The 26,538-nt window shown below is 42.0% G+C and overlaps 1 protein-coding gene across 1 annotated transcript in view; it reads right to left on the reverse strand.

Moving 5' to 3' along the window:
• Positions 1–887: 887 nt before the first annotated feature.
• The window catches only part of NDE1 (nudE neurodevelopment protein 1), a 90,021-nt gene continuing 64,370 nt past the window's right edge, over positions 888–26,538 (reverse strand). The window contains exons 4-9 of the mRNA XM_040356920.1: positions 22,899–23,047; positions 22,095–22,231; positions 9,168–9,338; positions 7,382–7,473; positions 7,038–7,180; positions 888–1,409 (exon numbers count right to left, since the gene is read on the reverse strand). Of these exons, the coding sequence (XP_040212854.1) occupies positions 1,313–1,409; positions 7,038–7,180; positions 7,382–7,473; positions 9,168–9,338; positions 22,095–22,231; positions 22,899–23,047 (789 nt within the window). The 3' untranslated portion in view covers positions 888–1,312. The remainder of the gene's footprint in view (positions 1,410–7,037; positions 7,181–7,381; positions 7,474–9,167; positions 9,339–22,094; positions 22,232–22,898; positions 23,048–26,538) is intronic.

Genomic DNA, 26,538 nt, shown 5'->3' on the forward strand with positions numbered 1-26,538 from the left:
GAAGAGAAATTCTGCAAACATGGCCTGTTGGGGGTATTTGAGGACAGTGTTGAGAACCACTGCTCTACATTAGCAAGCAATATACACCATTGTTATATCTCTATATCCATCCATCCATCTCCAATAGAGGTGTTCAAAGCAGCAGTGTGTACTGGACTATAAAAAACACTGGCTGCCCAAAAAAAAAAAAAAAAAAAAAAAAGGATCTTTGTACAGTATGCCTACCCACAAAACAGTTTGTGGATAACATTTTTTATAGGACCGCTATACAATTATACAGTGGGGGTTATTTACGAAAGGCAAATCCACTTTGTACTGCAAGTGCACTTGAGAGTGCAGTCGCTGTATATCTAAGGGGGACACGCAAGGGAAAAAAAAAAAAAAAAAATTTAGCCTGCACATGAGCGGATGATAAAAATCAGCAGAGCTTCCCATAATTTCAGATCTTCCCATCAGATCTAGAGAGACTGCACTACAAGTGCAAAGTGGATTTGCCTTTCGTAAATAACCCCCCGTGTCCCTCACTACCACCAAAACAACCCACTCAGTGTACCCAGCAGTGATACAGATTTGTTTTCAGCCCTGTCCTGAAAACCTTCATTGTGCCATGCTTGGCACAGCCTTTCATTGTAAAAAGTGCCAGTTGGGCAGTAGGACCACTGTGCATCTGAAAAAATAAATAAAAAAACTTGCCCTTTAACAATATGAGTTAACCTAAAGGAGTACCATGACATGCCAACGTTTCCTTTTCAGAGCCCACTATACCTGCATGATTTCATAAGTACCATTGACCAATATAAAGGTGTTCCTATAACAAAGTTTTGAGAGAGAAAAAAAAAAAAACACAACAGGAACCTCTAGGGGTAATGGAGGAACAGACTGGGAAGCAAAGGTATTAAAAATATGTTTGGGACAGTTTACAGAACTAGACGTAAAAGTGAAAGAGCAGTAACTTTTGGTAACCAATAAGAAATCAGCTTCAACTAGTATGTCAATGCAGAGCACCAAAAGGCCAAATTTAGACTAGATTCCACAGATTAGAGTCCTCCAACTTGGGTGTTAAACGTCGAAGATTCCCATTTGCCGTGTGCACATACGTCAATCCTCTTTTGGAGTCATACATTACACCCATCTTTAAAAACCTCCAATTTAGTAGGATGAAAGGATTACAAAACATGAACTCCACAATGAAGGCTTCTTGAAATAAGTGGTCATTAGAGTAATCCACTATTATAAAAATGTACATGAACTTTAACTTCTTGATTTTAGTGGTTTTCCAATATGAAGCGTAATGTTCATGGCGCTCGATTTCCTACAGTATCATCTTGACTACACCCTGAGGAGAGTGCATCCCTTGCAGAGGAATGTTCTGGGACACTGATCCCACAAAATCCAGTCTTTTTTTGAGCCTGTAAATAAAGAACATAAAACATTAAAATCAAAAATCAAAATGCATCATATGACATTTGGCATACATATAGCGGTTTACTTACTAAAGGCAAATCCACTTTGCACTACAAGTGCACTTAGAAGTGTAGTTGCTATAGATCTGAGAGGGACATGCAAGGAAAATACAATTTTGCTCGTACATGATTAAATGATAAAATCAGCAGAGCTTCCCCGAATTTCAGATCCTCCCCTCAGATTTAAAGCAGCTGCACTTTTAGCGCCAAGTTCCTTCAGTAAAATCAACCCCATAGTTCACATTTACCTTTTGAAAGGATTAATTTGTCCCCACCTTTAATTTAGAAAATTAAAATGCAAAAAAAAAAAAAAAAAAAAAAAAAAAAAGCCACACCCCACAATAATCTGGTTACAGGTCACATTTTACTGTATAGTAAACAAATGAATTCTTGTTCACCTTTGACAATTTGCAGTTTAGGAAATTCAAAAGATGAACTAAATAGCTAGATATGGAAAACATTTAGCCATCTGGTAACTTTGAGAAGTTATCCAGGGAAGCATCTGAGAGATGCGTTTCCTGTTTAAAAGGTGGGAGGAGCCCTATTGTCCACCATTCTAAAAAGTTAGATCCCCAGGTAACCCAAATGCCTAGATGAGGATTTGGTCTGTCTACACTTTAATACTGAGGCATACAGGTATGACTGACAATTAGGATGGCAACAAGTGCTACCCTGGAAGACTTCCACTTTGGAAGGGAGGGAATCATAATACAGGTTTTGTGAACAGTTGAAGACTTTAGGCAAGAAAGCTGGATCAGGAAAGAGAATTTTTATCTAGCCGAATTGAACAGTAGGGGTTCCATCATTAATAGCACCTGTATTTTGCTTACTTTCCTGGCTGATACCACGGCCACTAGGGGTAGCATCCTTAAAGCGGAGTTGCATCCAGAGAAGGAACTTCCACTGAAATGACCCCCCCCCCCCAGTGCCACATTTGGTCTATCCAGGTATCCGCTCCCACTTCCAGGCATAGATCGCCTCACTGGCGAACTACACGATGTCCGGGCTTTTAGATGGACGGCTTTGGGTGAGGACATCACAGGCTCCCTGGACAGACAAGAGTCCCTCTATTAAAAAAGTCAACAGCTGTAGTAATTTGTAGCTGCCGACTTATTTTTTTCCCCCAGGCAGAACTCCACTTTAAAGTAAGGTACAGTATTTATCTGAACATTCCTCCAATGGTTTGAATGGGGCTGAGAGAAAGTCTAAGAAACATGGAAAGGTCCCATACTGGGACTTGCTCTGTTTTATTGGTCTAGACCTTAGGGAGAAGGAACCTTTTTACAAGTGGGTCTTCTGCCAATCTGATGTCAAATAAGGGAGAAGGCCACTTCTTTTGCGGTATGGAAAAGGTTTTTGTCTGCCCCTTTCTGCAAAAAAAACAAGAACTGGGGACGATTTCCCTTTTTGAACTCCCTATTTTTGTACGTTTTTTTCGTAAAAGCCAGAAGGTGCTTGGCGTTCCTGGTACCACCGCCACTTTGCTGCTCTAACCCCCCCCCAGTGGGAGGTGCTTGGTTCCTGCACTGGGGAGGCAAAAAAACGAATAGCACAGGCTCATATGATGGGGGTGGTTGCAGAAACCTGGGGATGAAACCTCAGGCTCAAATGCCAGCCGGTCCTTGCCATTGTTGCTGCCCAGGTCCCCGGGGACCTCATGGGAGGGGTGGTTGGCCAGGGAGTCCCTTGCAACTAGCACAGGGACTGACAATAAACTGGTGCAGCTCCTGTGGGTACAGAGGAAAAACAGGCACAGGACTTTTACTCACGTCCGTCTTGAATATGCCGCCGCATGTTTCAACTTGCACGTTAACTTTATTATTTCAATCTTCACTCCTGCTGCTTCCGCTCTCCCCCCTCCCCTCTCTCACACTGTACCGTTCGGTACAGAGAGGGGAGGGAGGAACTGGCGTCATCACATGACGCCAGTTTGTTTACAAGTGATCGCTCAGTCATTGGACGGAGCGATCACGCGGTAAACCGCCGCTATCAGCGGCGATTTACCTTGCTCCGCCGGGTCCGGAGGACGTCCTCCCAGAGTTAAGCAACCGCCTTGTAGACGTATTTAGTCTATAGAGCGGTTGTTAACTGGTTAAAGACCCACCCTTAGTTGTTCTTTTCAACTTATCGGGGATGGAGGCATGCTAGCTACTGTCGCAATCAAAAGTCCCAACCTTAGGCCCCACTTTTTCAACAGGCACAAATATGACTAACTTTTTATAAATGGTGTAAAATTGTGTTTCTGAAACAGAGAAAAGGGCCTCCCAGATGCTACCCTGGAACACGATCAGAGAAAAAAAAATTCAACAGATGAACTAAAAAGCTAGATATGGAAAAACGTCCAACTGTTACATTTTAAGTACGCAAGTCAATTAGAACGGATGCCAAGAATATTTTCATATAACAGACATGCTAGATCGATCAAGTATACTCATCAACTAAAAACCTAACAATTCAGTGTAAGGAAAAACGAAAACAGTTTTAAAAGAGAAAGGGTAAAAAAAAAAGAAAAAAAAAAAAGAAGATTGGGAGGAAATCAGGTGGGAGACTAGGAACTCACACTGCCTCAACTTTCCCTATTAGACTTTTAGGTGGGAAGGCTGGCAAGAATTTTCAAGAGGGCAAAACATATCCAGCCTCAGCATACCTCACAATTTTTTTTAAAGATTTCGCAATGACCTGTGTAGCCATGACCGTGTAGCTATCCTTTAACAATAAAACATAAGCCAAGGTCCTAACACAAAGAAACAGAATTCTGCCAAATACTGTGGTAAATCTAAAAAAAAAAGTCACCTTCCTAAACTTCAGAAAAGTAGAAATTAAGACTTTGCTGCCTCTTAAGGCTCTGGCTTCAACAGCCATGCCATTGAAGCCAGTGACTGCAAGGCTGCATTCGCACGAGTGTGTTTAGTTTTCAGGCAGAAAGTCACTTTTACCATGACTTTGGCACTTTTTGCACAGGTCACCAATGTTAAAAAAAAAAAAAAAAAAAAAAATAAGACAGTCAAGTAAAACTGCCTAGTCAATTTCTCACCTGGAATATGCATGATGGACAGTCTGGGAATATGAAGTTCCTCCTGGGCCACACATCTGGTGGCTTCTAAATGATTTATGAATGCCACCAACGTGGCGTTGTCCGACTGGACCCTTAGAGGAAAACCCTTCAAGATTAACTGCCCTAAGCTCCATGGATGGTAATGGACAATGATATCCTGCAGTGACCAAGTTCCCTAGACCAAAAGATTATCCAGACTTGCCTAGACGGAGGTGAGGGCCCAAAAAAATAAAAAAATCTTCCAGGTTTCGGCTTGATTCAGTCTCCACTAGAAGGGTCCCTCTTTCATGATGCAGTGAGCTCAGACCTTGAGACTTTGGAAGACGCCTATAGCTGAAATCTCCAGCTGCAAAGCTACCACCCATCAAAGCAAATTAAGCAGATGTTTGCGCAAAGCATCCTTACAGGTATAGTTCAAATGAAAAATGTCCTGTATGGTTAAAGCAGTTGTAGACGGCCAAAGTTCAAAACACACGTATGCATCGCGCATGAAATACTCACCTTGAAACAAAGCCCTCCAGTGCTGTAATGTCATCGCTGAGAAAGCGGACATGTTCCCCCATCTGTCTTCGAGTTTGTGGGCTTTGGCTCCCTGCACACAGGTTCAGCACAGGTTCTGAAGGTCCGGCACTGTCAGGCCATCGGCTGTATTCACCTTGAATATCTCCTAAACTGGGCAAGTTTAGTAGATATTTCACAGCACTTATGGGTAAGCCCCAAGTGATAGTACAGAGTTTACTACCACTTTAACCGCTTGCCGACTGCCACCGAAGTTTTACAGGGGCAGGTTGGCTCTGCTGCGCAAAATCACGTAATAACGTGATTTTGCATTTCAGCCACTAGGGGGGGCGCGCGACATTTGGTCACCATGGTCAGGGGGGGGGGGGGGGGGCAAATATGCTGGGGATGTGGCCTGGATTAAATCGAACTGAGGCGGCTTTTATCTGCCAACCACTCAGGCTGGGCTCACTTCCCATTTCTGCAGCATTGCTGGCTGTTACCATCACATAAATAAGCGTCCTTTCAAAAACACCTTGGATGTACTTTCCCCTGCATTAGCTCTGAGCTCAGCACTGAAGAGCTTACTCCTCCGATTGTGGATGCAAAAAAAAGTACCAGTGGGCATTTCTTAGAAACATCCTAAAAGTTTTGTAGTCAGACTTCATGAGGTATGTAAATTGCCTACACCTATAGGCAGGAGCATTATTCAATTTCGGTCAAAGCTCCAGTTTTTGATCTACAGGGGTCTCATCTGCAAAGGAAATTTTTAGTAGAGGTAAACTAACCCTTTCAAATCCTGGACATTGACCACTGGGTTCTTACCGAGACAAAAAGCAGCTAGATATACCAAAGGCACTCAGTAAGAATATCTCATGGAGAGTGGGGTCACTTCAACCTGAGTGAACCAAACCCCCTCCTAGGGTGAGCCTGGTCCGCATACCAAAAACATGTTCAGGATACATAGGAAAGGAGTGGGGATCTAGTGGCGCCTGCCATAATCCAAGCCAGAGACCTTTGGAGAAAAAAAACTTGGGAAGGGGGAAAAACTAAGACCTTTTGGGTCGGAGATGAGCTCTACACCTCAAGAACCTCAGAACAGAACTGGTTTCCCTTTCTTCTCCAATAAGTATTCTGGAAAGTTGCTGCTATAGATAAAACAGATAAAAAATCCCATGTTACAAAAAGGAGCTGGAGGATGGTACTGAAAGGCAACAGAGGGAACAGTGGACTCCCTCCACCTATCAGGTACAAGTGTTATGTTGCACAGGGGGGGGGGGGGGGGGGGGCTACGTTCTGGTTTCTTCCTACCCAACAAAGATATTTGTGACTCCTCACTCTTTAAATCCCCTTCTTTTTGCCATCTGCCTGCGACCTATATAAAATCAAAACCCTGTCTGAACACAGCAGTCCCAGTCAGAGTGAGGGAGTACTGTGACAAAACATACTAGTTTGTAGGTTACCCTAGTAGATTACTCCTAAAATATGCCAGTGCGCCACCACCCCCCCACAAGGAAACGTATGTGTACGTGCATGGCCCCCGGAAAACTTGCTGCAACCAATAGTTCTACAAAGCACAGACCCACAGGGATGGTTTACCAAAACCTGTAATCCTACAAGAAAAAGTTACTGGTGATGCTCTGCTGTGACCAATAGTCCTGGAGTTCCTTTTAGTCCCACTGCACCAGAAGGCTAGGGTGTAAAACAGGACTAATGCAGGGCATTCACCTGTCCAGCCGCAGGACCCACTTAAGGGTCCAATTCTCACCCATCATGGCAGGCTTTACTTAAAAGGACCTTCAGGTATGAGATTTCCTAGGTGGGGGTGAAGGAGAAATCACTGCCTTGGACAGCATCCTACTGGTCCACCAGGCCTCACGTCATTGTACAGGGATTCCCAACATAGGGTTCAGTGCAATCTTAAATAGCCATCCCTGCATTGTTCAGTGCGGGGACCAGGTACCATTCCTCAGAGCAAATAGCCATAGGAAAACAGATAATAAAACCAGTTTTAGATTTACCTCTTTTCACCTGGAGACATGCCGAGACAGTTTTCATTGCTTTCCCTAAGCGTGTGAACTCGAGCCATCAAGGGAGCCACCGGTTTGCTGGGAGACGGTTCATATATAAAATTTCTGCAAGAGGCTAGTTTAGATTCCAAGGCCTGCACAAACAGAAGAGATCACTTTTTTTTAATAGTCTTACAGAGGACAAAGCATTTTTGCACATCAAGGAACTTTCAGCACGGATCTTAGCAGATAAAGAGAAGTTTTTCACAAGGGAAAAAAAAAAAAAAAACACACACACACCACCACCACCCACACAAAAACTAGCATAACGCATATGTATAACAAAAAAAACTTACCCCAACTTTCCTAAGAAGATCCCCAACTATGTTTAGTGCAGATATTCTTGCAGATGGTGTCAATGGTGTCCCACTGTACCCATCATCCAAACCTGGAATATAAGCAGCAAATTCAATGTAGGAGAAAGATCCCAAATGATTGACATGACATGTTTTATGAATTTAGATGTGGCTTACAGTGCATTGAAAAAGTATTCATACCCCATTACTTTTTTACACACACAAAAAAAAAAATTAAGTTAAGTTATCTCTGGTAATACACTAGGCTTCAATTTGTTTTTCTTGTAACCCCTATTAGATGGGCTACTCTGTTAGGGGGAGCAGTGACATCTAGGGCTGCCACCTCTGAGCTTGATACCCCCACATGGTCAACTTGGCGAATCTGTTAGGGTGCTCAAACCCACGGCTGGCCTTCCTTTTCTGTGAGCCCCTACCACTCCATCCAACTGTATTAACCCATCTTCCTACCCAATAATCCTGACTTACCCCTCCACATTAATCCCACTAGCTAGAGGACCCCTTATAAGGTTGTCAGTTCTGCCCAGAGTTGCAATTTGCTTCTCCAGTTCTCTAATGTGAGCTTCCAGAAGGGCCAACAACATCTGTTGCTCCATTGTTGTACACTGTACAAAACCTTCAAGTGTGTGCGTGTGTGAGGCAGCCTGCCATTTTAAATGGATCCTCAAAAAAAAAAAATGTATGTACACACACACACACACACACACGGCACTTTGTTAATAGTAGGGGAGGACAAACATTGAAGAATTTGCTGAAAATAAAATCCTGTAAATGTACACAGGATTGGGGATCCATCTTAAGTCTTATTGATAACAAAAAATTATATCCATTTATCAAGTTACTGCATTGGAAAAATAATGGCTGGCTGGGAGATCAGGTTAGAGATAATATATTTTCATAGTGTAACCCCAGTTGTTACTGCCCCCCCCCCCCCCCCCCATCATCCGAGCAGTTCTGGCTGGGGGCTAGTCGGCGTGCTCGCCCCCTCCCTTGGGAATACATCCCAGCGGAGAGAGAGGCTGTAATACAGCCCCCAGCCTGAACTGCTCGGATGATGGGGGCAAGCTTACTGAGGAGGAACAGGAAGCGAGAAATTCAGACAAAGAAAAAAAAACATTTCGAAGGGAAAGCGATAAGAAAGGGTAAGTGAACCAACAATGCACTAGCTTCAAGGAACTCATTTAGAAAATAAAAAATTAACCTTTACAACCCCTTTAAGGCTCCATTCACACCTAGTTTTTGGGCGTTTTTCTGCAGTAAGCCTCAGTTGTAAAAAGATGGTCCCTGTTCACATCTGAACGTTCCAACTTTGAGCTTTAAATGGTATTCAGTGAATGAATAATATCACAATCCTGAAACACGGTATATAAAAGAGGAAGGTATGAATGCAATTTATTTAGAATACATGCCGTGTGAAGGAAATTAGAAACTCAGGGTCATCAGTGGACAGAGGAAATTGAGGACAAGCATTCCTGGAGGATAATTTGTACATGCTTAGCCAACGAGGATTGGAGGTGAAAGTTCTGCGAGCACAGGGGTGATACAGGGCGTCTGCATTTGGCGTTGGGAAGTTCTCCCCCCTCCTTGTGATAAAAACCATACGATTTAAAAAGTCAGATGAAGAAAAAAGGGATTATTCAAATAAAGTATGGTGGATCGTTGATCATTTAGTGAGATGAATAGACCAAGTATGACCAACACAACCGAAATAAAAAAAACAAAAAAATTTATAGTAGTCACCTTATCATTCAATATTTTGTTTACTTACTTGCTCTGAATTGCACTGGTGAGTTTTGTCTAGAGAATGATACTTTCTGACCCAAAGGTGTTGATGGTTCAGCTATAGATGCCTGGACAGCTGTGTCAGTGCATTCAGTTACTGGGCTCCCATTTACAAAAGGTTTCAGCTTTTCTTGCACTGCTAGCTCTTGCCTCAAGTCTACATTTTTAAAAAGATAATAAAAATTGATTACACTACAGAGTTATGCAAGTGACATTCACAATTTAACCATGTATATGCACGATTTAAAAATGTATATTAGATAGTGGTATCCCACCATTGTCTACGTTTAAGCATTATGATAAATTATGCCCTATACTTCTGAGGAAGCAGACTTGTTCAGTACCATCCTTCTCTTGATCATTATTATATTCCAGAAGAAATAATTACTGCTCTTCTCGGAACACCATAGCTGGATAGAGGAGTGGTTGAGGGTAGTACCAATACAGGTATATACCGTATTTGATTGATGTAAAGACTGGTGGAGTAGTGTTTTTAAAGGGATGCGATTTCAATGCTTTTTTTTGGTATCCTATTAGGCATTTATAAGTGTGGAGCACAATGGCTAAGTGGTTAGCACTTTAACTTTGTTTATTGGGAAAAAACATCTGACTTTCAAACGACCCCTACTTACAAATGCATGGAGACAACAGAAAATCCACCCCTAGGAAGGGAAATTCACTCCTGTTATTGGGGGGGGGGGGGGGGTGTTTATCTCCACTGATGCCATTTCCATCACCAAGATTCATTTCCACAACAACCCAAAATCCAATTGTCATTGGGACAGAAAGTGAGGTGAAATCTTCTGAACAGGGGCACAGACCGCACACCTTCAGACTATCTTGTTTGTAACCCAGGGACCGTCTGTACAGTGGCAAAGTACTAGCAGTTAGCCCTTTTACCTGGCAGCACTAGGGCTGTCCATTCAAATTCCAACTATGGCACCACCTGCCTGTGTGCCTGGTCTCTCCAGTTTCCTCCCACACTCCTAAAACTTGGGAGGTACAGTGCCTTGCGAAAGTATTCGGCCCCCTTGAACTTTGCGACCTTTTGCCACATTTCAGGCTTCAAACCATAAAGATACAAAAACAAATTTTTTTTGAAGAATCGACAAGTGGGACACAATCATGAAGTGGAACGAAATTTATTAGATATTTCAAAGTTTAACAAATAAAAAACTGAAAAATTGGGCGTGCAAACTTATTCAGCCCCCTTAAGTTAATACTTTGTAGCGCCACCTTTTGCTGCGATTACAGCTGCAAGTCGCTTGGGGTATATGTCTATCAGTTTTGCACATCGAGAGACTGACTTTTGCCCATTCCTCCTTGCAAAACAGCTCAAGCTCAGTGAGGTTGGATGGAGAGCGTTTGTGAACAGCAGTTTTCAGTTCTTTCCACAGATTCTCGATTGGATTCAGGTCTGGACTTTGACTTGGCCATTCTAACACCTGGATATGTTTATTAGTGAACCATTCCATTGTAGATTTTGCTTTACGTTTTGGATCATTGTCTTGTTGGAAAACAAATCTTCGTCCCAGTCTCAGGTCTTTTGCAAACTGCATCAGGGTTTCTTCCAGAATGGTCCTATATTTGGCTCCATCCATCTTCCCATCAATTTTAACCATCTTCCCTGTCCCTGCTGAAGAAAAGCAGGCCCAAACCATGATGCTGCCACCACCATGTTTGACAGTGGGGATGGTGTGTTCAGGGTGATGAGCTGTGTTGCTTTTACGAAAAACATAACGTTTTGCATTGTTGCCAAAAAGTTCGATTTTGGTTACATCTGACCAGAGCACCTTCTTCCACATGTTTGGTGTGTCTCCCAGGTGGCTTGTGGCAAACTTTAAACACTTTTTATGGATATCTTTAAGAAATGGCTTTCTTCTTGCCACTCTTCCATAAAGGCCAGATTTGTGCAGTATACGACTGATTGTTGTCCTATGGACAGAGTCTCCCACCTCAGCTGTAGATCTCTGCAGTTCATCCAGAGTGATCATGGGCATCTTGGCTGCATCTCTGATCAGTCGTCTTGTATGAGCTGAAAGTTTAGAGGGATGGCCAGGTCTTCGTAGATTTGCAGTGGTCTAATACTCCTTCCATTTCAATATTATCGCTTGCACAGTGCTCCTTGGGATGTTTAAAGCTTAGGAAATCTTTTTGTATTCAAATTCGGCTTTAAACTTCTCCACAACAGTATGTCGGACCTGCCTGGTGTGTTCCTTGTTCTTCATGATGCTCTCAGTGCTTTAAACAGACCTCTGAGACTATCACAGTGCAGGTGCATTTATACAGAGACTTGATTACACACAGGTGGATTCTATTTATCATCAGTCATTTAGGTCAACATTGGATCATTCAGAGATCCTCACTGAACTTCTGGAGAGAGTTTGCTGCACTGAAAGTAAAGGGGGCTGAATAATTTTGCACGCCCAATTTTTCAGTTTTTTTATTTGTAAAAAAAAAGTTTGAAATACCCAATAAATTTCGTTCCACTTCATGATTGTGTCCTACTTGTTGATTCTTAAAGTTACAGTTTTATAGCTTTATGTTTGAAGCCTGAAATTAGCAAAAGGTTGCAAAGCTCAAGGGGGCCCGAATACTTTCGCAAGGCAATGTAGGTTATTTGGCTCCTGTCTAAAATGTGCTTTAGCATGTATGAATATGAGTTAGGGACCTTAGAGATTGTAAGCTCCTTGAGGGCAGGTACTGATGTGAATGTACAATATCTATGTAAAAGTTCTGTGTACAATGTTGGTGATATACAAGTATCGGAAATAATGTTAACAAGCAAAACACGAGAGGCCGTGTCATGCAGTCAATAGAAAGGTTCATGCCAGAGTTTAAAACAACCCCCCGCCCCCACAAGTCCTTTGCACGGGGGAAATATGACGGTGGTCACAAAGCCAAACTCAGTTGAGGGACAAAAACACCATTAGCTAAAAACTAGCCAGTCTGCAAAAATACAAAAGAGCGAGCTAAAGCTGGAATGAGCAGAATAAAAAAAAATTGAATTTGTTCCAAAGACTTATACAAAAACAAATATTATTATACCCCTTCTGCTAAACCCCCCCAAAAAAAAAAAAAAAAAAATTAATGTAGCACTACGCCCGGAGGAGCCGATTGAAGCGGAGTTCCAACCAAAATGAGAACTTTTATGGTATAGGCATTTGCTCCCACTTCCTGCGATAAATGACGGCAGATTCTGTGGCGATCTGCACCATATCTGGCCCCTACGCCACCCCCCCCCCCTCCCCGGCTGTCCACAGTCTAGGAGGCAGGCGCGCACACACACACACACACACACACACACACACACACACACACACACACTTCAGAAGATAGCATTGACCAGTGAGGTCGTGCAGCACAACTTGTGCATGCGCAGTAGGGAACCAGGCTGTGAAGCCGCAAGGCTTTAGTTCCTAAATCACTTAGCGAAAATGCCAGCACCTGCACCCAGGAGCAGAGGGACAAAGTCTTCGGGTGAGGACATTACCAGTGCCCTGGACAGGCAAGTGTCCCAATATAAAAACTCAGCATCTGCAGTATTTGTAGCTGCGGACTTAAAAAAAAATATATATATATTCGGTGGAACTCAGCTTTAAGTAGGTTTGGTTTTTGTACTCTGCCTCTTAACCCTAAGAACAGCCTCAGCCCCTCTTGGCACACCTGGCACCAGTGCAATGACCAAATGGGAAACATGTTATGATAAAACAAAAAAATTCTGTGGAAAAGTGACATTAACAGACTATACGCACAAAAATCAACTGGAGAGAAAAAAAAAAAAAAAAAATTAAGAGCAATACAGCTCAATACTATATTTAGACTGCTCTCAGGGGATTTAAAACCTGCAAATAACTCCAAAAGCAGAGGCAAACACTTCATCAACAATAAAATGACAATATGGCAATCTGTACCAGATTAGTTACCTCTACTCAGATTGGTGCTACGAGTCCAGGCAGGAGAGCCGAGGAAAGACCCTTATGTCACTCCTTCTGTTCACTGACACCACAGGCCCAACTACCAACAATGTACTTAAAACACATAAGGAGTTAGCTTCCAAGGCAAACTAGCCCGCACACCCACTACATATACAAAGCCCTGGACATGCTGTAGGGCACTAGTAAATTCAGTCCCTTGGAAGACAGAGTAGGCCTTGGATCTTTGGTTTTGATTTGTTTGCTTTATTTTAATAACAAAACATCACCCACACAAGGAGTGACCGTAGGCAGACCACAAGCAAAAATAAAATACAGAACAACTCAAAAAGGTAGGGGTGTAGGATGCTTAAGGGCCCCTTCACACAGGGCGGATCAGTAATGATCAGCCTCCGTGTGTCCGTAAGCTCAGCGGGGATCGCTCCGTGTATCCCCGCTCCGTATATCCCCGGGGATCAGATGAACATGGACCGTGTTCATCCGTTCCGCAGACGGAAGAAAAAGAAAAAAAAAAAAAAAGGGTTTTCTTCCGTCCGCAAAAATCGGATCTTTGCGGAGGCGGGCGATTACGGGTGTCTGCTGACAACCGCAATCACATAGGGACCAATGTATGTCTTTTCATCCGCAAACAGATGGATGAATAAGCGGACATACAGTCCGCACATGTGAAAGGGGCCTAAATGTAATTTTAAACAGGAGAAAGCACCCCAGTAAACTGTCCTGACCTTACGCACCCTTCCACCGTATTAAAAACGTAATCTTCCTTTACTGACTTATAGGTAAGCCTATAACAGGGATATGCAATTAGCGGACCTCCAGCTGTTGCAAAACTACAAGTTCCATCATGCCTCTGGGTGTCATGCTTGTGGCTGTCAGTCTTGCTATGCCTCATGGGACTTGTAGTTCTGCAACAGCTGGAGGTCCGCTAATTGCATATCCCTGGCCTATAATAAGGCTTACCTATAGGCAGTGTAAACATCTGAAAACGTGCACCGTTTACGAGATATTTACATTACATGCAGCCAGTGAAATCACTGGCGCCTGCACTCTGAAGGAACAACCACCTGTGCAGTTTAAGCCCTGCGCCGTGAACAGTGGCACACACACAGGAGTGACACCACTGCAGCCTGGCCAGTCAGCGCCTACTACCTACACATTTTTTTAACCCAATGCAAGGAATGCATTAAAGTGGAAAAAAAAAAAAAAAAGTTTAGATTTTCTAGACACTTTAAGCAGTATAGAACAATGAAGTCGGAAAGATCCTGATCCCTGAGGGCTTTGAAGGCTTCAACCGTAAAAAAGGTCAAAGCCAATGACCATAAAACAGGATTTTAGACTGGCCCCTAAAGTCAGAGGGTCAGGTTTGGTATGTGCCCACAAATTGTGTCTCAGGAGGAAAATGATTAAAGTACCAAAAGCTTCTGGGTCATTTTGGCAGAACCAAGATCACCAGGATGTCATCCATCTCAAACCTGCAAAGCCATTAGCTGCAGAGGTAAGGTGCGTTTATACCGTTTTGGTACTGGGACATTTTCCTCCTCCTGACACTCCGTGGGCCCATACCAAACCTGACCTTCTGACTTGAGGGGCCAATCCAACATCCTGTTTCATGGTCGTTGGCTTTGACCCATTTACTGTTGAAGCCATCAAAGTCCTCAGGGATCAGGATCTTCGCTTTCAATATGCCTATGGTGCTTAAAGTGGTTAGAAAGCCTAAAAACTTCACGTTAATGCATTCCTTGCATTACATGGAGGAAAAAAAAAATAAAAAAGCATTCGATCCCCTGCTGATTTTGCATTTGCCCACTGACAAAAAAAAAAAAAAGACAAAAAAAAAAAAAAAGAAGTCTAAACTTTATTGGTAGGTTTATTTTAACAGTGGAAAAAAAAAAAAAAAAAAAAAAAAAATTCTGGATATTTTAGGTAAGTTATAAATGGATTTGCATTTTAAAAAAGGTGTGGATAAAAAAATTGATCCCCTATCAGCAAGATTTCAGGCTTCCTGGCGTTTTCTATACAGGCAACAAGCTAAGATTAGGAGTGCTCCTAATCTCAGCTTGTTACCTGTATAAAAAAAAAAAAAGACCTGTACACAGAAGCAGATTCCAATCTCTACCATGGTTAAGTCCAAAGAGCTGTACAAGAATGTCAGGGACAAGACTGTAGCTAGAATGGCCTACAAGACCATCGTCAAGCAGCTTTGTATGAGGGTGACAACAGTTGGTGCAACCATTTGCAAATGGAAGAAACACAAAATAACAGTCAATCACCCGCAGTGTGGGGCTCAATGCAAGACCTCACAGTTTCCAATGATCAAGAGAACGGTGAAGAATCAGCCCAGAACAAAGGAGAATCTTGTCAATGATCTCAAGGCAGATGGGACTACAGTCACCCAAAAAAAAAAAAAAAAAAAAAAAAAAAAAAGTACAGAGAAGCCTGTCTGAAGTTTGCTAAATGAACATTGAGGATAACTGGGTGAAAGTGTTGTGGTCAGATAAGACCAAAATCAAGCCATTTGATATTAAAGGGGTTGTAAAAGGTTTAAAAAAAAAAAAAAATCCTAAATAGCTTCCTTTACCTTAGTGCAGTCCTCCTCCACTTAGCTCATCCTTTGATTTTGCTTTTAAAAATGTCCTCATCTCGTGAGAAATCCTCACCTCCTATTCTTCTGTCCAACTCAACACAGAAATACGAGGCTTTCTTCCTGGTGTGGAGTGTCGTGCTCACCCCCTCCCTTGAGGGGGCGAGCAGGAGTCAGGACGCTCTAAATTGCAGATAGAGAAAAGAGCTGTGTGTTAGAGGGCGTCCTGACTCTCCTGCTCACCCCCTCAATGGAGGGGGTGAGCACTCCACACCAGGGAGAAAACCTCACATTACTGTGTGGAGTTACAGACAGAAGAACAGGAGGTGAGGATTTCTCAGAAGCAGGGTGTTTTTCTGCTAAGGGGACAGAATAACTATGCCGCATCAAAAAACAAAAGGGACGATGGACGGGGCATGTACTGTCAAATATTGGGAGAGAACCTCCTTCCTCAGCCAGGGCATTGAAAAGGAGTCATGGATGGGTATGACAATGACCCAAAACACACGGCCAAGGCAACAAAAGGAGTGGCTCAAGAAGCAGCACATTAAAAAAAAAAAAAAAAGGTCCTGGAGTGGCCTAGCCAGGTCTCCAGACCTTATCCCACAGAAAAACATGGAGAGCGGAAGGTTGGAGTTACTAAATGTTAGCCTTGAAACCTTAGTGACTTGGAGGGTCTGCAAAGTGTGACAAAATCCCTACCGAGATGTTTGCAAACCTGGTGGCCAGCTACAAGCAGCGTCTGACTTCTTGATTGCCAATAAGGGTTTTGCCACAAAAGTACTAAATCATGTTTTGCGAAAGGGCACCTCTCCAGATCACACGTAAAACAGTTTTTGGCAAGTTCTTTACTAAAAAAAAAAAAAGAAAAAAAAAAGAAAAAAAGAGAAGCGGGGGGCAGATCCAACGTCAAAGCACAATGAACGCTGTCCGAGTTCTTAACCAAGAAAAATTGGATTCAGCAAATGTCAAACGATCGCAATTATTCTGCCAATTTAGAAGGTTAGAACACTTATACAAAAAAAAAAAAAAAAAAAAAAAAGAAAAAACCTCATGGAGCACAGAACAATGAGGTACATTTACAGTGCAGAAATATATTTTGCATAATTGCAATCAAACAGCATTCCCTTTCAAACCATTCCCGATATACATGGTTAATAACATAAAACCCCAAAACGATTGATTACGGGGCTACTCAATACCCCCAATGATGGTCTCAATTGTTTGTTACAGAGAGATCTGAAGAACACTGTGCATCCCAAACACTACAATTAGCTGGGCAACCGCGGTGTTCAAAAATAAAGTTTTTCATAAAGCAACACCCGATGTAGCCAACCAAAGCCATGTATAGATGGAGGGGTGGGCTGAATCCACTTAAAGCGGAGGTTCACCATAAAACAATTCTATACCATCCCATCCTGCATACTTGTGTTAGCTACAATATGCTGTTTTTTTTCGTACTTACCGTTTAATTGTTCATTTTCTTCCTCCCGCAGAGAATAGGCATTCCTATGAAGAGGCGTAGATGATTGACGTGCGGCTATGGCGCATCACACGTTCCGAAAATAGCCAAAATAGGACTCAGCTATATACGGCACCTGCGCAGTCAGCTCCTAGTCTGTGCGCAGGCGCCGTAAAGAGCCTCCGCTTTAAGTGCCACAGCTTTAGGAGCCAAAACAGCGTTTCCCCATCAACATGGTCCCAATATGTCTCGGCCACAGCTTCTCGTTCAGGAGCCCCAGTTAACACACCAGTGGGGTCCATGGAACAGGAATTTACAAAAATGCAGTCAATATTTCCCTCACCTGCTGCCAGTACCATGCCATGACAGGGCAAACCCACATAACATGTGTGAAGTCTGCACTTGGGCAATTACATCTAGTGCATGTTAGGGGTAGGTATCCAGTGCATTGCGTCCAATCGAACTGGGGTCAGATATGACCGATGTAACAAAAAGGTGGATGAATTTATTAAAAGCCAGAGATAAAATTGGATGATCATGCTTCCTCCCAGTCCTAGTCAGATAAATCAGGGATAAGTTGTTGCCATTTATTGCGGACCACCAGCAGAGCCCCACCGGTCGTAACAGATAAATGGAGATGGAGTTGATGCAAGTCCTATGGTCGAGACACCTGCACCCCTGTCAGTGTTCAGTCAGAAAAGCCATACTTCCTCTGTAAGCCAACAAAAAGAAGCCAATACATTGTCATCATGAATGTCATTTAGAGTAACCATCCCCTAGTAAGGGGTTTAAATTTGCCTTAAAAATGCATCTGAGGGAGATGTTATGATTCCCAAGTTTTTAAATGAGGACACTACTTTAGAAGGACATAGGGGAAGATTTACCAATACCGGTGCACTCAATCTGGAGTAGCTGTGAAAAAAATGAAAGGCAACTGGTTTCTATGCAGAGCTGCACCAGATTTTTGCACAGTCCAAATTTTGGAAAATCAACCCCATAGTGCATCTCCAGAGGAAAGGACCTGTGATGAAAAGGGCATCAGTGCAGATTTCTGCCAATTGACTTCGGCCTCAAAATCAATTATGTGCATTGCTGTTCTAGTGAGGCAGAGGTATCTTCCATATACAAGATAAGATCATCTGCATATCATCCTATAGATCTATTCTGTCACCCATAGGGATACCCTTCAAGAAGAGACTGATGAAATGTCAGTGCCAAGGTCTCACAAGCCACAGCAAACAGCAGAGGAGACAGAGGGCACCCCTGCGGATCTGTATAGATAGAGATAAAAAGACCATTGTCCAAGAGAGATTAGGAGGTGGGGACTCTAGAGAATAGACCAACGTTTTGAACTTCTTTTTTTGCTTTGGTACGAAGAGCATAATGCAGCCACAAGGAAAAGGCATTCACCCAATTGAATCAAAGGCTTTTGCCGTATCCGGTGAAGCCAGCGCACAAGACTCAGGCAGAAATCTCTTAAACCAAGCAATCATTTGCATCTTACAAATATTAATGGGTGTGGACTTCCCTGGCATGAAGCCAGTTGGTCTGGATGAATTGTGCCAAGCATTACTGCAATAAGGCGCCTGGTCAAGATCGTCACTAGTATTTTGTAGTCTATATTCATTAAAGAAATGGGATGCACAATCAACTGGGTCCTTATCAGGTTTAGGTATAAGGACCACTGTGGCAGAGTTCATAGATGGGAGTCAACCCTCCCGAAATGCTGTACAATAAAACTTGTCTTAGGAGAGGGGCAAGAGCATCCAGGTATCTACAACAAACCTACAAAGGCCATCAGGACCCGAAGCCTTCCCACTAGCCATAGACGCCACTGCCTCATTGACTTCATCCTTTGATATTGGTATCTAGTTCCTCTCCCTGCTCTTGAGTCAATGTAGGTAATAGAAAAAAAAATCTGAGAAGTATACCACCCAATATCTTGGCTGGTTACATAGTAAGGTTGAATAAAAAAGTGCTAGTACACTTATGTCAATATTACATTGTATAACCCTGTATGGTTGCAGTTTATGTGCCTAATAGTTTGACATCTATGCTCCCTGCTGAAACTACTGCTTGTGGAAGAGAATTCCACATTCTTACCAGTAAAGAAACCTCAACGTTGTATCGCTTTTCCTCTCATTTTAGTGAATGGCTGAGAGTCTATTGTACCGGTGACCCCACAATAGGGAAAAAACTTTTCCGCAAAAGGAGAGCAGTTAGAGTAGCGAGAGCCGTTAAGACGCAGGATTAATGCAGATTCCATGGACGGCTGGCAGAGCTTTCCTCAGATACGTCCAGCCATGTCAATGGTAGCCTCATGCCCCCACCCTTGGAAACAGTATTTAAAAAACTACCAATCCAGGAGATCAAAGGGGGCCCAAATTGATGGGTAGTAAAAATGGGATTGCAAAACCAAGTTCATGAAGCATATATTCAGCACCGAACATCTCCATACACGTGAAGCAGGAATTACCAAACGAGAACAAGCTTACAAATAATGCCTCTAAAAATATACCTCCCAAAGATCACCAGCAGACCCCACCTCTTCTCCAAACATAGCAGCTCTTGGCTCAAGCTAGGCAGGCTTTTTTGATGCTATGGGTGGGGAAACGGCCCTTAGGAAGGTATTTATAGAGCTATTTTTTTCAAACCAGTGCTTTTTGGTGATCCACATAGAGATGTCCGCTTGCTAGATACCTGCTTCATGAGCTACATTTGCAATTCTCTGTGCATTTTATTATATGTTTGAGGTGAATTTTATTCATACATTTTTCTAGGTGGTGATAAAATCTGGTAGGTGTATATGGTTTCCTGGGTGGCATATTCCTAGTACTGCATATTTTTTGCATTACACATGGAATCTTTTCCAGACCAGTTCTGCAGCCAGATTACCTACTTGGGTCTGGCAAACAGCCATATAAACCACTTGTGCTTGCAAAGCCGAGCTTGAAAGAGCAAGAAGCTTTTTAGGAGGGTCTCCAACTTCTTGTTCACTGGGTCTTTGAAGAGTGGGGCATGCTCAACCAGAACCATCAGGGATTTTCTGAGGCAGAAAATAGCCAGATCCCCTACTGAAACACCTCAATTTTGTGGGGAGACTCAACTGGGTACTGCCGAGAAAAGCTCTTAAGATGTGCCCTTATATTTGTCCATGGAACACCCTGTACTAGTGGGTGAACTGAAAGAAGCTAGCAGGTCCTTAGGACTTAAAAGATCCCATACTGGTGACTTTAGGTCCAGAAGGTGGGAGATGACTCCAACTTAAAATAGGAGTGTAACTGGTCCACACGGTAGCTAGGGAGAAGGACCACTGCCCATTGTCCCAGGAGGGGTTTCTAGACTCCAAAGATTAACTTTCCACATCATTTATTTTCCTACACCTCATCTGTCAGTAAAAAAAAAAACTCTCATGGACAAGTGTCCTGTGGACCCCATCAGTGAAGACACATTTGCCATGGAGACGGAGCATTTCCCTGTTAGAAAAGGGAGGCGTGGGGTCCAAAGTGCCAGAAGCAGCGTTTAGAGCAATCCTCTGGCCTTGTGCCCAACCACCTCCATCATGAGGGTGAGGGGATCCCCCGAGGAAGAATGACATGTTGCATTGGAGCAGAATGGGTGCAGCTGTCCTGCGTTTTACACCCAAAGTGTGCCTGGTCTGTAGGAGAGCATGCGCCTTGGACAGTGCCAAGAAACTGCCTACAAGTGAGAAAATATACACAGAGCAGGCAATTGCAAAAAGGGGATGCAACAAAATCTTTGGCCCAGGGGGGAAGGAGTCAGAGGTTACGCCATAGCTGACGCAAACCATTTAAAATGTTGCAGAATCCCTCTGACATACTGCTTTGGGTCCAACTCATACCACCCATTCACACAAGACAGCGGCCAAGTATAGGCGGCATAGAAGGGTTGGTAAGAAGGTAGGTTGGCAAGCCTGTATTTGTGGCAAAAACCTGAGGATCACCATGTTTGGCTTGTTGAAACATTATCAGGAACAAATCTGAGAGTTACAAAGTTCCAGTGTAAAAAATTATGACCAACAGCAACCAAGGTGGTTTGTTTACATGCAAAACATCTGTGATCACCAACTTGCCATTTGACTGGTTTCTAATCCCTAAGAAGTTTTTTTTTTTTTTTTTTTAAAGCAGGAACTGAAAACTAGGAAGGTTCAAAAGTTGAACATTCATAGTTCCCACTTGGAATCAATGTTCTCAGGGGAAAAAAAAAAATTGCCTGTTAACCCCCACCAGCTGACTCCCCTCACCTCCTTTACCAATATACCTTGCTTATTATGCACCGTCTATGTGGATGCAGCAATCTTGGTAGAGGCAGGGTTTTGCTTCATTATCAACGCTGCCCCTTAGAGGAAGTAAACCCTGATCGGTTTTTCTTCTCTGCAAAGTAAAGGCATAATGCGCTACTTACCTTCACACAAAGCCCACATCCCTCTTTGCCCATATTCCTTCCGGAGCAGTTAACTGACTGATTGTCCAGAGCCGCGGGTCACAGAACACACTCCTGAAGAAAACGTTACGACACTGGCACAATACACAGCAAATATTTTCTAAACCGCGCAGAGATTTACAGTACAAATTACACAGGGAGGTTTACAACCTCTAATAAACGGCGATCTGAATGATCAACAGTACAGATCCACAGAGAGAAGCAGAAGATGCACTGCATACAGTAGCAATATTACCAAAGCCTTAAAAAACTAGAAGTCAGAGGTTGATGGCCCTAAACAATTGCACAATGAAGCCATTGGCTATGACATTCAGGGCAGAGGAAGTGCACTGCCATTTTTCAGTAGTAAAGTCAAGACATAAAGGTATACATTTTCACTGTACTGCTATTACTATAAAAGCAAATCTTCACTTTGAGTCCAGGTATATTACAGATGCTAGGTGGCAAGTCAAGAAGCACCATTTGCCTCACCTCTGGTTTCATCTTTCAACCTCTGGATGCATTCTAGATCATTTTCCTTCTCATCTAGCTCACTTTCAAGGAATGCATTTCTCTCAATTGCTTGATTCAAACGCTGCTCAAAGTCCTCCAGTGATAAGATAGTAGCTCTGTTTAAGCAAACACTGGGTCAGTATACAATCATACAAAACTAAAAAAAAAAAATAAAAAAAAAAAAACACACGCATTTATACCCAAGAGCATAAATGTATGCCAGTCCATCAGTTTCCATGTTGGCCATAGATAAATCGAATCAGACGTCTTAGGAGGGTGGATTATTCCAATAAAAACAAGTAAGAAATAAACCTGATAAACATTGGGTCCACTTAAGGCAAGAGCGGTATTACACTAATGGTGGGCTATTGCAATGTATTAGCAAGTAATATTTAAATGCATGGGAAGGAGATTCTATAATGGTGGAGTGGACCATCTATATCGAATGGACACTGGATATATTTAGAGAGTGTTTAAAACACAGACACTAAAATTATATATATTTGGTTCTCACGAATAACACTTTGATCATAAATCTTCACACAAGTTATCATGGACTTTATTGTTGGTTATTTATGCCAGAGTGGATATAGTAGCAACTGTTAATCTTTTTGTACATATATAAAGAGACTGTGCCACACTATAAAACATTCACATTCTTGTTTTGCAGGGACAGCTTTGTGTAGATTTTATTTACCTGACAGATTCACTTTCAAAACAGTGTCTGAAAACAAGGGCAAAAAATAAAAAATTAAACAAAAAATAAGAAAGAAGGATACACACCTCTTTGCCCTTTCCAAGTCATCATTAGATTGTTCCAGTTCTCGGATATATTTCTGTAGTTGATCTTTGATCGCTCTAGTTTGCGAAAACTCATTTTCAAGTGTAGAGATGTGCAGGTAGCTTTCTGCATGTTGCTCTTCATACTTCTCCTGCATTTAGAAAAGCCAGTCAGTCAAGATTGTACAATGTTATTTTTGCAAGAAACATGTGAAAAGAAATTGGATCAACATTTAATGTTTGCCTATTGCAGAGATAGACATATACTCCACACATTCTGCCATCTTCACTTCTAAGCAGTCCATGGATCCGGGACGAAGACTACAGGATGTTACAGATGAGCCTTCTTTCCTTAGCTTCTTGTAAGTGTGTTGTGTAATGAGTCATTAAAAGAACCTCTTTAATACTGCACTTAGGTGGTGCTTCCTTTCTCTACCCCTCTCATCTAAACCGACGGGCCGAGCAAGAAGAGCATTAAATTAGAGAAGCAGCCAAGAGGAATTTGGTAACTTTGGGGGAGTTGCAGAGATCCACAGCTCAGGTGGGAGAATCTGTCCCCCATTAGTCTTGCACTAATGGGGGACAGAAGAAAGCCATTGTTGAAAGACACAAAGTACCCTTCACGCCCCTTTTGGGGGGGACACAGCAAAGTGTGGAAGAAGGTGCTCTGGTCAGATGAGACCAAAATTAAATTTTTTGGCCTAAAAGCAAAAAAAAAAAAAAAAAAAAAAAAAACACTGGTGGAAAGGAAAGCCGATCAGAATTGATGGGAAGATGGATGAAGCCAAATACAGAGCAATCTTAGGGGGGGACCTGTTAGTCTACAAAAGACTTGACTGGAGCAAAGTTTCACCTTCCAGCAGGGCAAAGACCCTAAACATACAGTCAGAGCTACAATGGAATGTTTTAGATTAAAAAGGATATTCATGTGTTAGAATGGCCCAGTCAGTGGAAGTCCTACATCCAATTGAGAATTGGTGGCAAGACTTGAACTGCTGTTCAGACACTCCATCCAATCTGACAGAGCTTGAGCTACTGTATAAAAAAATAAATTCATCCCATAAAGTTTCTGGGGACATTTCTTCTGTATCATTAAAATCAAAATATTCTTATAGCTTGTTCGATTTCTGCTACTAAAACAGGATCCTTTAAAATTGACTGGTTAAGTGTCCAATGATACACTCTTTGGGTAGAATTCCCTTTTCTTAAAGATAACAGAACCATAGAATGGTCCGACCAAGAGACATCCACAATAGTAGATTTTATAGCTGAAGGGACGTGACGATTGGAAAGCAATATATGGTCCATTCGTGAATATGATTGGTGGGGGGGGGGGGGATTAGAAAAGTGAGTGAAATCTTTAGTTTTAGGATTCAATTCCCTCCATATATCAGTCAAACTAGATTGGTGAAGCATACGCGCCACCTGTGTACTAGCTTTAGTTGGTCTAATCATTTTAGCATTATGTTTAGATTTATCTAATCCCGAATCAAAGGCTTAGTTGGAATCTCCACCCATAATGATGATACCCTCCATAAAAGGTTGGAGAACAAACATTTGATAAAAGAATCCCTTTTGTCCCCTATTAGGTGCATAATAGGAGACAAAAGTATACACAGATTTCCTTCCAGGGTTCCCTTTACCAAGACAAATCTACCCTCCGGGACCGCGTATTCCTTAATCAAGTCAAAATTGCAGAATTTAGAAAAAAAAGACGGCTACCCCTTTAGTCTTATTTTCTGCTTTAGACAGGTAAAACACCGGAAAATGTGCATGCAAAAAAAAGAGGGGGCGTACCGTTTTGGGAAGGGTGTCTCTTGTAGGAAAACCACATCGACACGAAGGGACTTGTAGAGCCTTTTGCCTTTAAATTGGAGAATTCAACCCCTGAGTGTTGTGTGAAACACGAAGGGGTGTAAAAGGGTTATTTGAACCAGCCATGAGTCGTGATCAGTACCATAGACGGGTTGCATAACGATGGCTGTGTACACAATCCAGTAAAACCACTAATTGGCAGGTAGGCTGACATGGTAAATAAGGTAGGAGAGAAAGAAAAAAAGGTATAAAAGTAGAAGATGAAGAAATAAAAACATAAATATAGTAAACTGTAGGATAACAGAAGGTCAAACCATGACCCAGAATGAAGGGAGAGTATATCCTCCCCCCCCCTCAAACACATGACCTTAGAACAGCCCATATAAAAGGGCTAGGTACCTACTCCCTAGGACGACCAAATGTCGACCCAAGAAGCAAGCTGAGGCCCAATGCCTCACCGCCGGCCGCCGCCGGTTAAATAATCATTAAATTATTGTGTAAGAAGAAATCGACCCAAAAAGGCATAGTAAATAGAGGTAGACCGATATGGGTTTTTCTCTGGCCGATACCGATATTTAGAAATCACGGCGGCCGATAGCCGATTTATGATGCCGATTTTTTTGGGCCGATATGTTAAGCCGATTTTTTTTCAGGCGCTTTTGGGCGTAACAGTAAAGTTAGCCCATATTTTTTTTTTTTTCAACCAAAAGTTTTCATTACCTGTTTTTGTGTGTATATGTGTATGTGTATGTGTATGTGTGTGTGTGTGTGTGTGTGTGTGTGTGTGTGTGTGTGTGTGTGTGTGTGTGTGTGTGTGTGTGTGTGTGTATGTGTATGTGTGTGTGTGTGTGTATGTGTATGTGTATGTGTATGTGTATGTGTATGTGTATGTGTATGTGTATGTGTATGTGTATGTATATATATATATATATATATATATATATATATATATATATATATATATATATATATATATATATATATATATATATATATATATATATATATATATATATATATATATATATATATACACACACATATACATATATACACACACACACACACACACACACACACATACATATATATACATACATACACACACACACACAAAAACAGGTAATGAAAACTTTTGGTCGAAAATAAATAAATATGGGCTAACTTAACTGTTTAGTTTTTTTTATTTTATTTGTTAAAGTATATTTTTTCCCCAAAAAATGTGTTTGAAAGACCGCTGCGCAAATACCGTGTAACATTAAATATTGCAGCAATCGCTATTTTATTTCCTAGGGTCTCTGCTAAAAAAAAATATATAATGTTTGGGGGTTCCAAGTAATTTTCTAGCAGAAAATACAGGATTTTTACTTGTAAGCAACAAATGTAAAAAAAGATTTAGCCTTTAAATGGTTAAACTGAGAATTCTCCTACACCGAGTTCAGTTAATTGATAAGTAGCAACATTGTATATGTTTTCTAAAACTTGGCAGGCTGCCCAGGAGAGAGAGAGAGAAGGTCTTCTACGGGAAGCACTTGCATTGACTTGTATTGCAGAAGCTTTTCCAAGTCGCGGTGCTGAACTTATCAATCGGCTTTTTTAAAGCACAAATCGGCCGATGCCGATTAATTTAAAAACGCCAAATATCGGCCGATATATCGGCCAACCGATATATCGGTCGACCTCTAATAGTAAATATAACAAATATTAAAATGAATTTTCCCAGATTGGCACTAATAAAAAACACATTCCAACCCCTCCCTTAACCCTTCAAAATATAATCATATGCTAAAAAAAATAATGGAACATTATATATTAACCACTTCCATAC

This window comes from Rana temporaria, chromosome 6 (assembly GCF_905171775.1).
Source record: "Rana temporaria chromosome 6, aRanTem1.1, whole genome shotgun sequence".
In the NCBI taxonomy this organism is placed as follows: domain Eukaryota; kingdom Metazoa; phylum Chordata; class Amphibia; order Anura; family Ranidae; genus Rana; species Rana temporaria.